At 52.2% G+C, this 13741-nt stretch overlaps 1 protein-coding gene across 1 annotated transcript in view; it reads right to left on the minus strand.

The window, feature by feature from the left end:
* Positions 1 to 12089, minus strand: part of SLC38A10 (solute carrier family 38, member 10) — a gene marked incomplete at both ends in the record, with an annotated part of 16503 nt that extends 4414 nt beyond the window's left edge. The window contains 8 exons of the mRNA XM_010014690.1: positions 1059 to 1165; positions 1343 to 1454; positions 3280 to 3462; positions 4228 to 4330; positions 6929 to 7053; positions 8706 to 8849; positions 10584 to 10677; positions 12044 to 12089. Of these exons, the coding sequence (XP_010012992.1) occupies positions 1059 to 1165; positions 1343 to 1454; positions 3280 to 3462; positions 4228 to 4330; positions 6929 to 7053; positions 8706 to 8849; positions 10584 to 10677; positions 12044 to 12089 (914 nt within the window). The remainder of the gene's footprint in view (positions 1 to 1058; positions 1166 to 1342; positions 1455 to 3279; positions 3463 to 4227; positions 4331 to 6928; positions 7054 to 8705; positions 8850 to 10583; positions 10678 to 12043) is intronic.
* Positions 12090 to 13741: the final 1652 nt, after the last annotated feature.

Genomic DNA, 13741 nt, shown 5'->3' on the forward strand with positions numbered 1-13741 from the left:
CCGGCTCCTGCTCCGGCTTTCAGTCAAAGGACTTCGGAGCAAAGTGCCACGATTCCGAGTGAGAGCTGGAAAGTTGGACTATTTCCTTGGGTCAGAGAAAGCACAGGGAAAGAAAAAATACACACCCTGCTTCAAACCTTCATGTGCATTTGCAAAGCCACAAGTCATTAAACACAGAAAAAGCCATTAGCTCCGGAGGACCCACACGAATGTCCTGCTCTCCCCCTGCTGACTCTGCACTTTGCTGCAAACCTTGTTCCCAGCCCAGCGCTGTCGTGACTGGTAACACTGGGGCAGAGCCCTGCTAAAAGGCAGCGGATTAAGTTATTGTTAGAAAAAACAACCCCACAACATGCTAATTTCAGCCCCACAAAGCGCTGTATTTGCAGTAGAAGAGAGATTGAGCCTAGCAAAGAGCCACTTTGTTTCAGTCTCCGAGGAGGCCAATTCAAACTGGAGCAAAAGGAAAAGCTGAATTTCTAACAGCCTCCCAATGACCCCAATTTTGTACAAATCCTGGAGCAACACCTCCGTGTGTGTTCCCTTTTATTGGTACTTTGGTTCAAAGCAGAGCTGAGGGTCAGCAGCACGAACCGCACCGCTGAGAAGCTGTGTTTGCTTTACCCAGCCCAGGCAGGTTGGGATGTAAAGGCCCGTCAAGGTTTTACAGGCTGCCTGGATTTCCCATTCTGGGGGTACAGAACCTGAAGCCCACCAGATGCAGTATTTTATGCACCAAATGAATGCTTCACTTGCTGCTGGAGGGACAGAAAGAGCCGGTGTTCCAGCACAGGGCACATACACTGAGCCAGCAGCTCCTCTGTGGTCTGCACCCCCTTTAGTCCTGGGGGAATGGTTGGACTTGATGAATTTAAAGGTCTTTACCAACCTAAAGGATTCTGTAAGTGACGCTGCTCAGAGCAGCTGACCAGAACAGCTCCCACCTGTACGGGGCAGACTGGAGGGGGAGGCTGCAGGAGGTGCTGAGCAGCCAAATTAACTACATTCCCAGGCTCTGCAGAGGGCTGAGGGGGATGTCAAGCAGCATCAGCACTGACCTGTGAACAAAGTGCATTCTTGTGGATCTTCTTGTAAATAAGAGCTGGGCAGATAAAACAAATGAGGCTTCCCATCGTAGCACCCGTCAGGCCCAGGACAGTTTCCACTGATGAAGAAGAGGAGAAGTCAGCAAAGATCCTTCCAGAGCTGCTGGAGCAGCAGCACAATGTGGCTGCCAGAGCCCCCGGGCAGCTTGGTCACCCCACCAGAGAAGCAAAGCAAAGAGAGCAGAGAACGCAGCCAACCCAGCTTGTCCCCAGCTTGTCCCCAGCTCCTCACTCACCGTTTGGGATCATGATGCCTCCTACCATGGTTCCAAACACAACAGCCATTGTCAGGACTTTGAACCGCAGCGGGGGCATGTAACCCCCTGCAGCAAAGGTACCATCTTTCTGCTGGAAAAGGTGGGAGAGGGAAAATGAGTTTAGCTCCTGCATCACGACCCCACAGTTCCTAAGCAGTTACCCCAGCAGCTTCACCACCTCCGTGCTATGGTCTCCAGAGGTGAGTGCTGGGGGGGCTCTTAGACATGGTTGAGCAGTTTTAACATGCAACCGCAACTGAACCTTCCAAATGAGAGTCATGGGGGGCACGGAGCCAAAGCTGCTGCTCCCATCCTGCCCCAGATGTGACCTGTGCAGCTGTATCCCAGACCCTGTGCCAGTGCCCAGCCTTGTCCAGCCACCCCAAGGCCAAGGGCATGAGAAAGCAGCCGAGGAGGCAGGAGGGAGAGCGAGGCAGGGGTTTGCTGTGGCAAGGTGTCCCCCAACACCTCCAGGAGCCATTCCCACCACGTTACCCCACATGTACCAGCTTGATGGATGGCAGAGAGGAGGATGGGTGCTGCTGGGGAGCTGCTGATGCAGGAGGGTCTCCAGATGCCCTCAGCTTCCCATCCCATCCCCACACTCCGAGCAGGAAGTGCAGAGGACCCAGCAAACCCACGTGCCCTGGAGAACCAGCGGGTCCCTTCTCTCCTCGCTGCACAGATGGGAGAGGAAAGCACAAGTGACATGTTCAGAGCCCACAGAGCTGAGCCCAGGCAAGAACCAAAACCTTCCCAAGTGCTTCCAGTGCTCACTGCTCTGCACCCACTGGCTTTCACTGATCATCTTCCCCCATCCTCAGGCCCTCCCGACGTGAGAAAAGAGCCGGGGGCTTCTCACAGGCAGAAGTGGCAGGATTTAGAGCTATAAATTGCTCAAGTTTTATTTCCTGCCCTAAGAGGTTTCTATTTATGCAGATACACAAAGGCCTCAGAACATTCCCACAATCTCTTACTGTTATTTACTGAATACCATCGGCATGCTCAGTGCCGTACAATACACAGAGGAGAACACGCTACTGCCACAAGGGACTTACAGTCTAAATCAGACAGACCAACTATAGTCACAAAGGCTGTCTGAAGATCTGACCCTGGGAAAGGTGAACGTGTGGGAGAGGGCTGTATTCCATCGTCGGCTTCGGCACCAGGGCAGGCGCAGGAGGAAGGGGACATCTGAACCCAGAGGGGAGAAGGATGCTCAGGGGGCTCCTGACAAAGGTGCAAGGATGAGAGTAGTAATTACAGAGCAGAAATGAGCAGGCACACACAGAAGCAAGAAGAAATGAGGCTGGGCTGAGCTCTGAGGCCAGGAACAGAAGCTTAAGCTAAATGCAAAGCAAGATCGAGTTGGCCAGCTAAAGGATGCCAGCTGGAGCAGCAGGAAATAAGGAGGCTCCTCTGTTTCCAAAAGCACATTTCTCCCTCTTTCTGAGGGGGAGAGGCTGCTCGGCTCTGATCTGTGTAACACTTCTGCACGAGAGCCAGAATCCCCAGAGGAGCAGGGAAGCACCAGCCACAGGACTTGGGGAGCAGCAGAGCAAGAGCAGGCATCAGACTCACAACCCCAGCACTGCTGCCCATGGAATTCCTCTGCAGGCAGGACAAGGACCTCAAAGTCCCCGAGATTCACCATTCTGCAGAGCAGGATTTACAGAGTGCCACAGGGCTCCTGCTGCACTCTCACCACACACCAGGCACCTACGATTTCAGTGTGGGTCAAGGGCTTGTCCCTCTGCACAGTACGTACCTACCCCACGTCAGACACAGGCAGTCGTCAGAGTGTCCCAGAACCAAGGCACGTTTGTAGCCCAGGCCAGCAGCAGAAGGCAGAGGGTCAAAAAGCAAGTTTCAGAGGTGCACACCAAGCTGCTCCCGGCCACACAGGAGGCTCTTACCTGCTGCTCAAAGAGAAGGGTGTTCAGCGCCTGCCTGCACGGGAGGATCATCATGGGAAACCCCACAGCTACAGACATCATGAATCCCACTCGGATCATCTCCGTCACCAGGTTGGAAGGGAAGTTCATTAGGACGTTCCCAGCAATGGCTTCAGTGTAACTCACGTAGCCAAAGAAGCCCACCTGTGCGGCAGGAGGGGAGGTGAGCAGACGGGGTTTGACACCAAAGCACATTCATACCTGCTCTGCCAAGGGCAGAGGACAGAGACTTCCCAGGAATTAGGACCAGTCAAGGAGGGAGTGTGAAGCCACCTCCACATGCAACCTGCTGCAGCACCCCCAAACAGTTAATGAACTGTGGAGCCTTCTAAAAGCAGAGGCAAGTTTCTCACCAAATACAGGGGACTTTCACAGAGGACGTTGCAGTGAGGGAGCACCAACGCTCTGCTCACTGCCAGGCCCATGGACCAGTCCCCTCCAACAAGAAAGGGGCTGTAATGACCCCCCCAGCAGCCCAGCTCACCAGGCCAGGCTCGTCTCAGGAATTATTAACTCTGTTTTATTAACTGGTGCTTTATGAGGCATAAATTCCTCCACATCTTTCCAACTGCAATGGGCTGAAAGAAGCTCTCCTGAGCACTGGGCAGCACCTCCAGCTCCAGGCTGGGCCCTGGAAGGCAGACAGTGGGCTGACGTGCATGAGGAGCTGGGTCTCTGCTCCACCTTCACCCAAGGAAATGTGCCATGCTCAAAATGTGCATTCCCCAAAGGCCTCCTGCACTGTTTGGTTCCTCATCTCCCATCTAACTTTGCTCTCAGCAAAACGACTGCTCTTTCAGAGTACATAGAGACAAGCAGGAACCAGCCCCAACTGGAGATAAATCATCATCCCCATTGCCCCTCCAGAGCGTGACTTCCGGCAAGGAAAGAGAAGGAGAAGGTTCTTACCGCGATGTAAAAGGTGGTGACCACGTTTAGGGAAGAAGCAAAGATGGAGCTCATGATTTTAACAGACGGCTCATCCAAGCTGTCATAGGTAGGCAAGACCTGACTGTAGAAAAGGGTAAATTATTTAAGGAAACCTTCTGCACAGAGAGAGCAAACCCCAGCTCCAGCACATTCTGCCTCAGCCCAGCAGCAAAGAATCCCTGACACCTTCCCCCTATGGAGCATAAACACTCGCTGCTATGCCACAATTTATACTGCTAATGCCAAGAGATTTCAGAACACTCATAACTTTAAGTGTTGCAAAAATACTCCTGCTCTCCCCGCCCCACCACGTGGAGCTAAACGTGTGATGTAAACATTTTGGTTCAAAAGTGTTGCACAATGAATGACCGTTTGTTCCAGTGAAACACCAGTGGCTCCAGGCCAGGCAGAGCATTGGAGATTATTGTTCTTGGAGCTCTCCAGGCTGATAATTAAAGCAACGCAGTGTTTACAGAGTAAAAGCAGGAAGAAGGTTAGAGCATCACAGTGACTAAAAGAGAAGTTAAACAGAAGGAAATGCAGCGCCTGTCGTGTTTCAGCGCTGCTGCTGCTGGATGCATAGAAAGCTGGGAGTGCCCATCACCCGGGATTCGGGGTGTCCACACACTTGGAAGGTACTTTTTGACATCAGGTGCATGTTTTAGTGACTCATTAACCTCTTATTACTTCAATTCAAGTGGCTACATCCTGGCTTCGTGTTAGTGAAGTAACTCTGAGAAAGGGGGAGCATCGGGTTCGATGGGAAGGGGTATCCCCAGCTCCACTGGGCACTGAAACCATTACCAGAAAGTGTCAAGCTGAGGCAAAGCACAAAAATCCTTAAACCTTAATCCCTTAATGTCAAATGGTTCTGCACAAAGGAAAAGTGCCCTGCAAAGCCTCCTGCAGTCACCTAACTGAGCACCGCCACCGCTCCAGGCAGAGCGAGAGGACAAGTGTGCAACAGGCAGCGTGTCCTGACAGGCGCAGGGTTTATTTGTAAGCAAAATGACTGCAGGGAAGGCCAGTGAAGGATCAGGGACCCCTCCTCGTGTTATCTGCTACACTGCACCTCAAAGAGGGCACAGGCAAGTCAGCACAAGTGTTAAGAGCAGCCTTGCTTCAGGGATGACCAGAGCTAACTCAGAGCTGCTGTTCTCCACCTCCACTGTCAGGACCACCGTGTACAGGCTCCCTGAGCTCAGCACTAACCCAGCCCGCAGAGGACTGATGCTACAGAAGCCACAAACAACACCTGACTTTTATCATTCAGTGGTTTTGCACCCATCTGCACCAGAATGGCCAACTCCAGAAATCAGTTTTCTCCTGGAAAGCTCTACTGCCTCCTCTTTAATTAGAGGGTTCAGTGACTTGGCCAGGGTCACACAAGCAGGCTGCAGCAGAGGCAGCCCTGCAGCCCTCATGGTCCCAGTTCCACAGCAGATTTCCATGCTACATCACTGTAGAGGAGTGACCTACTTTGCAACTTCAGCAACAAGAGGATAGCTTTTAAAAGGTATGGTACTCACAAGTAAAGCAGGGCCACGTTTTTCAAGCTAGAAGCATAGTGCTAGAATCAAATGCCCTGATGCTTGGCAAAAACACATAGCTTTAGGTTCAGCTTGCCACAGAAGTGCTGTAGTGGAGCCTGTATTTAGGTAAGTGCACACTGGTCCAGACAAACTCCTCCCCTGCATTTCCAGCTCCCAGCAAAACTGTGCTGGGCACCGTGTGGCTACCATAAGGAAAAAACACTGGAATTTACAAACTCTAAAATGTTAACAAGGTAAAGCTGCAAATGAGAACAATTCCCTTCGCCAGTTGTAATGGAGACATTAAACAGCAAGACTGGAGCGTGTTCGGGTAGGAACCAAACTGCCAAGAGAGCCAATAAGTGGAAAATGATGATTTGGAACTCGCATGTGGGTGTAAACACAGCAGTCTGAGCAAATTTTATCTGTCACATTCATTTACTGTTGGCAATGCTACCCGTTTGCTAGAGCTACAGGGGGGAAAGCCCAACTCTGCCAGCCTTCCAAACGAGGATGGTCTTTTCCCTGTCCACATTTGGAGTTACTCTTCTATTTCAAGAGTGTCACCATCCTGGCCAGGCACGTATTGCTCACTTGCTGGTTTGGGGCAGAGGGTAATGCTGCTGGACGCGTGAAAACAGCCTGGTCTGCCACCACGTCCCTCCACATGCCAGTGGAAGCCCTCATTAAAAGCAGGCAACTGGAAACACATGAACAAGTCTCCAAAGTCAACGTCTGTGTGATCTTCTGAGGGCTCTCGAAGAGACTGGGGAAGCAGAGAGCAGGCAGGAGCACACACTGCCCTGCAGGGAGCCCTGCAGCCACTGCCTGGCCTGGCACTGAAACATCCCCTTCGAGGAACAAGGGAAATGCATCACTTATGCAGCTGCACCAGAACGTGTGTTACACCGAGGACGTGCCTCGCCCAGATGCTCTTGAGTACAGTAACTTCCAAGTGAACTGTAACTCCCTCCCCCATGCAGGTAACCAAAGGGTCACAACTGAACAAGATGCTGTTCTTCAGTGGGCTCTGAGAGATTCTGATTGAAAGAAGAGAGGAAACCAGATGGTATCTGTCCCGGTGACCCTCTGCCCTCACACAACCTCAGTGCACCACGGCTGCAGGAGCAGGAGCAGCAGGTACTTACGACTGACAGGCAAAGGACATGCCAAAGATGGGGATGCAGCGGAAAATGCCCTCCCAGCGCATGTAGCTCACTCGCTGCAGCCACTGCCCGCTGAAGAGGCCGTGCTTGAAGGATGACAGCACAATCTGCAGCAAGAGAAGGAAAAGGGGTTAAGCCCCAACCCCAAACAACCTCGGAGCAGCAGCGCTGTGGTGCCGCTCACGCTGCCCAGCACAGCCCATCCCTGCGAGTCAAGCTCCCATCCCACCCACAGGCCTAATGGAAGGTCCCTGCAGGCCCCCAAGCCCCCTGCCACCGAGGGTCTCAGCTGGATTTAGAAGACCTGTGACATTCCCTCCCTTGTTTGATGCCATCAGACATCGCAGCACACTCCAGGGTGGGACCATTTCCACTGACACATTTCACTGTGAGAATTTTATTGTTCCCAGCCCTTTCTTTTGCACTTTATGAAACAAGATTTCAATCCTAACGGGAAGCGACATCTGCCTTGGGGAATCCTGTGCAGAGGAGGGAGACACAGGCCCCTACAACAGGACCCCACCTGCACACTGCTGCTCCAGAGCCATTTAACACCAGCAGCTCACCAAAGCCAAGGATAAACTGCAGGGAAACGGGGGAGCGAGGCACCCAGGCGAGGCCAGGGCAGCTCCTTCGCTGTTGACAGGGAAAGTGGCCAGCACTGGGCTGCACAGGAAACAGAAGGTAAATATGTCTGAATGCCTGTTTATAACATGCCCTGAATGGGGGTTCTCTCATCCCCCGAGATCAGGCTTTGTGCAGCCAACTCTCACAAAGTGGTGTGCTTTTCTTAAAGGCACAACTGCTGGAACACAGCTCCCGTGTGAAACGCCCAGTTTCCATCCCAGCCTCCTCACAGGGCAGCTCAGGAGCGTGACCCAGCACAACCTGCTGAAGAACAGTGAGCTGGAAAGGATTTCCACACCTCCCTTGGCTTCAGCCATCCCAGCCCTGAAATGTGGGAGGGACAGGGCTGGGGCTCCACGAGCAAAGCACATGAGCGTGTGTGAGGAGAGGCTGAAGTTGTTAAAAAGCAAATGAGAGTCTCCAGCTCTCACTAAATGGTGCTGTGCAGTGGGGCTTGGCCAAGCTAAACAGGGCTGGCTTTAGGTAACACTCAGCTTACCCTGCTTAACCTAAATGGTCAAGAATCCTCCACCTCAGCAATAAAGGCCTCCAAGAACAAGCACAGGCCACGTACCAGACTGCAGGCTTTATGAAGCACTCAGTGCTCAAGAAAGAGAAGTGCTGGTGTCTAACATCAAATTTGCAGCCTGAAAGCCATTACCCATCAGCTGCAGAGAAGCATGCAAAGTACACGCTTGAGTCCTTCACGAGAGCTGCCTTCCCCCTACACATCAGAAGCACTGAGGTTTTCAAGGCCAAACACTAACACATGATGAAAGTCCTTCTGGTTCCAGCCACTCTTCCCCACATCTTCCATCCTTTGATTCCAAGTTCAGAGCCTTCAATTGCAAGACACCAACAAGCAGAACAAACCACAACTCAATTTGTGGCTGCTTATTATTTGTGCCACCACAGCATAATAGCTTACAGGCCCACTGGCCAGCTTCTACAGGCTGCACCTCCCCACCTCCACCAGCTCGTGGGCACCCCACTTACTCGTAATGCCCAGCACCAGCAGCACTCATTATCAGAAAGGACATTTTAAACTTGAGGCTGGCACCTGCAGGCTGCTCCAGTGGGAATATCTGTGTTCAAACCCTAGGAAAACAGCATTCCCAACGTCAATACTCACCACGAACATGAACACCGTGTAGAAGATGAGAGCCATGGCACTGAAGGACTGTATGGAGGCCATCATGTTCCTCTGGAGGCTCAATGGAAGCACAATGCAGAAGGAGACAGCAAAGAGCAGGATTATCCGGAAACTACCCGATACCTGGAAAAGGGACCTTGTGAAGAACTGGAGCACGGGGGATACTAAAACACCCCCAAACCCCAACATGGTTAATTCCTCCAGTGTGAGAAGCAATGCAAAGCCAGGGTGGATTTCAAACGTGAGGTTCTGCTTCTGTAGGTATTGCACGACTCGATGCTGAGGGCTGTCTCCTTGCTAGCTCTGTGATTAGCTCACACAGTCACTGGGTGCCACTGTTGCTCTGCTCAGTGCGTGACAGGTCACTGAATCACACAATTGTTTAGGTCGGAAAAGACCTTGAAGATCATCGAGTCCAATCACTAACCCAGCAGAGCCCAGCCCACCACTAACCCACGTCCCCAAGCACCACATCTACCCATGTGTTAAATTCCTCCATGGTGACTCCCCCACTGCCCTGGGCAGCCTGATCCAGTGCTCGCCAGCCCCTTAGTGACGCGATTTTCCCTAATATTCAGTCTAAACATCCCCTGGCACAACTTGAGGCTGTTTCCTCTCATCCTATTGCTTGTTACTTGGGAGAAGAGACTGACCCAACTGCACTGCAGCCTCCTGTCAGGCAGTTGCAGAGAGCATTATGGTCTCCCCTGAGCCTCCTTTTCTCCAGGCTGAACAACTCCAGTTTCTTCAGCCGCTCATCACAAGACCCAGACATCTCTGGCCCCGCTCCAGCACCTCAATGTCTCTCTTGCAGTGAGGGGCCCAAAACTGAACCCAGGATTCGAGGTGCAGCCTCACTAGTGCCCAGCACAGAGGGACAATCCCTGCCCTGGTCCTGCTGCCACACTGGTGCTGGCACAAGCCAGGACGCAGACCCATGCTAAGTGGCAGGGTGGTGGTGTTTAAATGCCAACCCTGCACAAGCTATTTGGGTATTTTCATGCAACTATTAAAAACTAAACTTAATTGGGATATAGGAGATTGAAGACTTCAAAATTCCAACCCAGAAAATTAATCAAAACCTCACAGTGGTATTTATTACAGCAGAACACTGCGAAATGCTTGGAAGTACTTAATACCTCATTTGGCTGCAGCCACAACACATCTTTTTAACTTCACAGGCCCTTAATCGGAGCTTAGCAGCATCAGGAGGAGCAGATAACAGCCAAAGCCCCTTCCACATGTCCATTTGCTTCCCCGCAGGGCTCCGAGCACTCACACCCTGGCTCACAGCTCTCCAGGAGCAGCAGCAGAGCCTCCTGTCCAGGAGGAGCACCTCTTGCTGCTGTGTGTGTCGAGTCAACACCAGGCTCATCCCACAGCTTATTTTATCTTAAAGAGGCGCAGGCACAAGGCAACAGCAAGGGACGGGACAAAAAATCCCTCTTGAGCCAGAGGGCTGCAAGGGGGTGCGAGCTTGGACGGAGGAACCACCAAGGAACCAGCTGTTACTACATGCTGGGGCAGGAATTAGGACAGGAAGCATCATCTCCCCCAGGAATCTGCTCCAGAATCAAGAGAGACCAAGTTAAAAAGAATTCCTTTGCTGGAAGTGCCTCATTGGAGGTTTTCCACATCTGCTTGTTCACCATATGTCTGTGCTTCCAGGGCTTTAGAGCTCCAGGCTCTCTGCACGAGGCTCTGCCATTAAAGCTCACCACACACCACCTCATGGGCTGCTGAGCACACGGCCGAGGCAGGACACCCTCTGCTGTGTCAAAGCACACACAGCTCCATGCAAGAAGAACTGGGACCACTGTCTGCACTGGGGAGGTGGCCCAGTGAGGATTTACTTACCTGAAATCCAAGCAGGCGGGCGAAGAAGCTGGAGCCCAGATCACCGATGACCACGTAGAAAGCGATGCACGTCCCCAGCATCAGCCCAATCATGCTGCAAGAGCAACACAACACACACGGGTGAGGAGGCCGGAGCAGAACCCCGGGATGCAGCTCCTGCTCCAGCGGGCATGTCAGCAGCCACATTCCCAGTGGATTTGTACTCTGTGCAGCTCTCGTGAGAGGAGGAGGCTTTGTTAGTGCTAAGGCAACATAGAGACCTGGAGACACGGCCTGGGACTGCTGCAACTGAGACTGTGGCGATGGAACATCCGTAAGAATTAAACAGAAACAGCTAAAAGGGAACATTTAAGCAATTTAATATCTTATGCAGTCACTTCCTCGTGTTCAGAGGTGCAGCAGGCTCAGCTGTGCCTCGCTTTGGTGTACACCCACCCTCCAACACAGCTTTCTGCAAGGCACCATGGAGACAACCCCAAATTTTGCTGAAGCCACCTTGAAAACACATTTGGCAACCAGCAGTTAAGTAGGTTTTCTGTCTGGAGGGACACAGCTTGCTCCCACAGCTGGATGAGCAGCCTGTGCTGGGGCTGAAAGGGGGACCACGCTTTGATCCTCACCCTTGTGAAGGGCCCCCACTTCTGCCTCAACCCCAGTAGAATAAAACCCAGAGAACCTCCATCCTCCCCGGACATCCTGGTGGAAGATGTAGCTCTGGTACCAGCCCATGCACGGGGTTAACTGCTGCTTGGGGCACAGCAAAACAAACCCTGCAGATGGCAAACCCCCCTCTAGGTCTTGGAAAATAGAGCATTTAAAAGAATGAGCAAGAAGAGGTTCTCAGCCCCACGCCCCGCACTGGGGGCTGCCAGGAAAGCCTCGATCCCAACTCAGCTCTCAAACTTCTTCCCACAAAATGGACCACCCTTTAATGAAAAGATTGTCCGAGGAGCTGCTTCTCCTCCCACTCATGATTGCATGGGCCACTTTCCCTCCCAGCTCCAATTATAACATCCCCGGGGCAATTACAGCAATTGCTTGCACGGACAAGCAACATCTGAGAAGTATTCTGTGTATTTTTAGTGTCGTGCAGCAGTTTGCAGCTGGGAAGAGGGAAGGAGCCAGCAGCACTGACTGGCCTGGGCGCAAGACAGTTCTAAGGATGTCCCATCATGTCTGTCCTGAAACAGAGACAAGATTCTCCCCCCACAGCATCCATTCCCCAATGGAAAGTGCTCCTGCCTCCACTCAGGAAGAGGGTGGGATATGCTGAAGGCAATACCTGTGAGCTGTGCTTAGTGAACCTCACTTTGCTCTTGTGCAAATTCTGGGTGGAAGGAAGGCTTCTGGGACCAGAGGAGGCAGGAGGGTATGAAAGGAGAGCACAGCAAAGCCACAAGAACAGCAGTGGTCCCTGAAGAAAACCAAACCATTCACACTTTAAACAAGCAGCAGATTACCTTGTTTCCACCAACATTTTTCCTGCTTTTCCATAGGCATGAAATGCTGGCATAAGAGGGAACAAAAAAAGAGTTGCAGTTAGTCAAAGGAAGACCCAGTTTGCTATTAAACAGTAGCAGTGAGAGGGCAGCAGAGGGGAACGCACCGCTGTGGGGCTGTTTCTCTTGCCTGCCCTCACACTTGCTGTTTCAGACCGAGAACTGAAAACCACATAAGCCAGGAACAAAGATGAGGAAAAGATAGGAAGCAGGTTCTTTTTGGATGTGAAAAAAGAGGTGGTGTGAAGTTGCAGTCACACATGGCAACCATTAAAGGCAGAGAAAATGCGCCTGGGTAAGAGGCTGTGCTGAAACGTTCCTGCAGTGCAAAATCTCAGTCAAACTCCCATCTTTATTTTTATCTTCCCACTAAAACTGGACCTCCTGACGCTGCTGGATGGGAGCTGGTGCCCGGAACGTTCAATCCCATCCCCAGAATACCCAGTGCTCACAGCCCACACCAAAGCGCTGCTGCCAAGAGACCTTTTTTTTCCCCTCCCCTCCCATACTTGGGTTGTAGCAGAAGATGATCACTAGGCTTGAAATCATTGTGTTTCTTCTGAAAAAGAAAATGCCAAGAAAACTCCGCTGGTATTTTTAGATCTAAACAGGGTAGAATGGGAATTGAAACCTCCAGCACACGCAGACCACACTGCCCCATCCCGTCAGCCTTGAACAGCTGAAATCCAGCATGAAAACCACCACCCTGGCTTCTCCTTTGTGCTCTCTCAAGGTACAGAACACATTCCTGCAGCCACCAGAAAACCAACTTCATTCCCTTCTGGAAGCATCTTCTGCTATTTTAGATATTAACTTACAAACTCTTGATTTCTTTGGACTCTGCTCGAGCTAAACATGAAGGAAACAAGATGTTCTCCCGCAGAACGAGCGGGCAGCATGGCAGGAGACCCACAGCAGGGAAAGAACCCAGAGCTGTGATGTGGGGCAGCACCAAAAATAGCTGATGGCTGGGTGACAGGCTGGGGGAGCAGCCACCACCAGGCACACTGCCTGGCCTCCCCTCAAGTGGTGAGGAAAAGGCAACAGCCCTCAGGGGTTTGGTCACACAGCCAAAGGGGCAGGGATGAGAGAGAGGAACCAGCAAGAGAACATCCCTCCTGAAGAGCACGTCATCAATGAGACACCTCAAGTGCCTCCAGGTACCAGCTACAGCCAGTGACCACCCAGGATGGGAGGAATCAGTCTCCTCGGCTGCTCTGAAGGGATGTTCTAATGAGAACAAGCCTCCAAAGGTTGTACCACATGTGCCCACCTGGTGATGCTGGAAAAATCAGATCCTTTATCTTCTCAGGAAGGACGTGATGAGTGTAAATAAAGGGAGCATCTTCACAGTGGGACCTCTGCACGCCCAGCGAGCTGGGCAGAGCCGTCTGCTCACGAGTTAGAGAAGCTCTTTTAAACCAAGTGTGGCTACTAGAGCGCGGACCGTGTGGCCCAGCCCTTCTCCCTGCAGGGAGCGGAGCAGAGCAGAGCTGCCTCCGGGCTGCTGCCGGGGTCAGTACCCAGCACAGGTATCCTGCAGAGGCCCAGGCTGCTCTCAGCAGCTTCAGGGGAGGCACTAACTCATCTCCTGGCTCAAGTCTGCCTGGGAAGCACATCCCGCTTCCCTTCTTGCCCACCCACCCAGGCGAGGCCCTC

Source organism: Nestor notabilis, unplaced genomic scaffold (assembly GCF_000696875.1).
Source record: "Nestor notabilis isolate BGI_N333 unplaced genomic scaffold, ASM69687v1 scaffold7675, whole genome shotgun sequence".
NCBI classification, from domain to species: Eukaryota; Metazoa; Chordata; class Aves; order Psittaciformes; family Psittacidae; genus Nestor; species Nestor notabilis.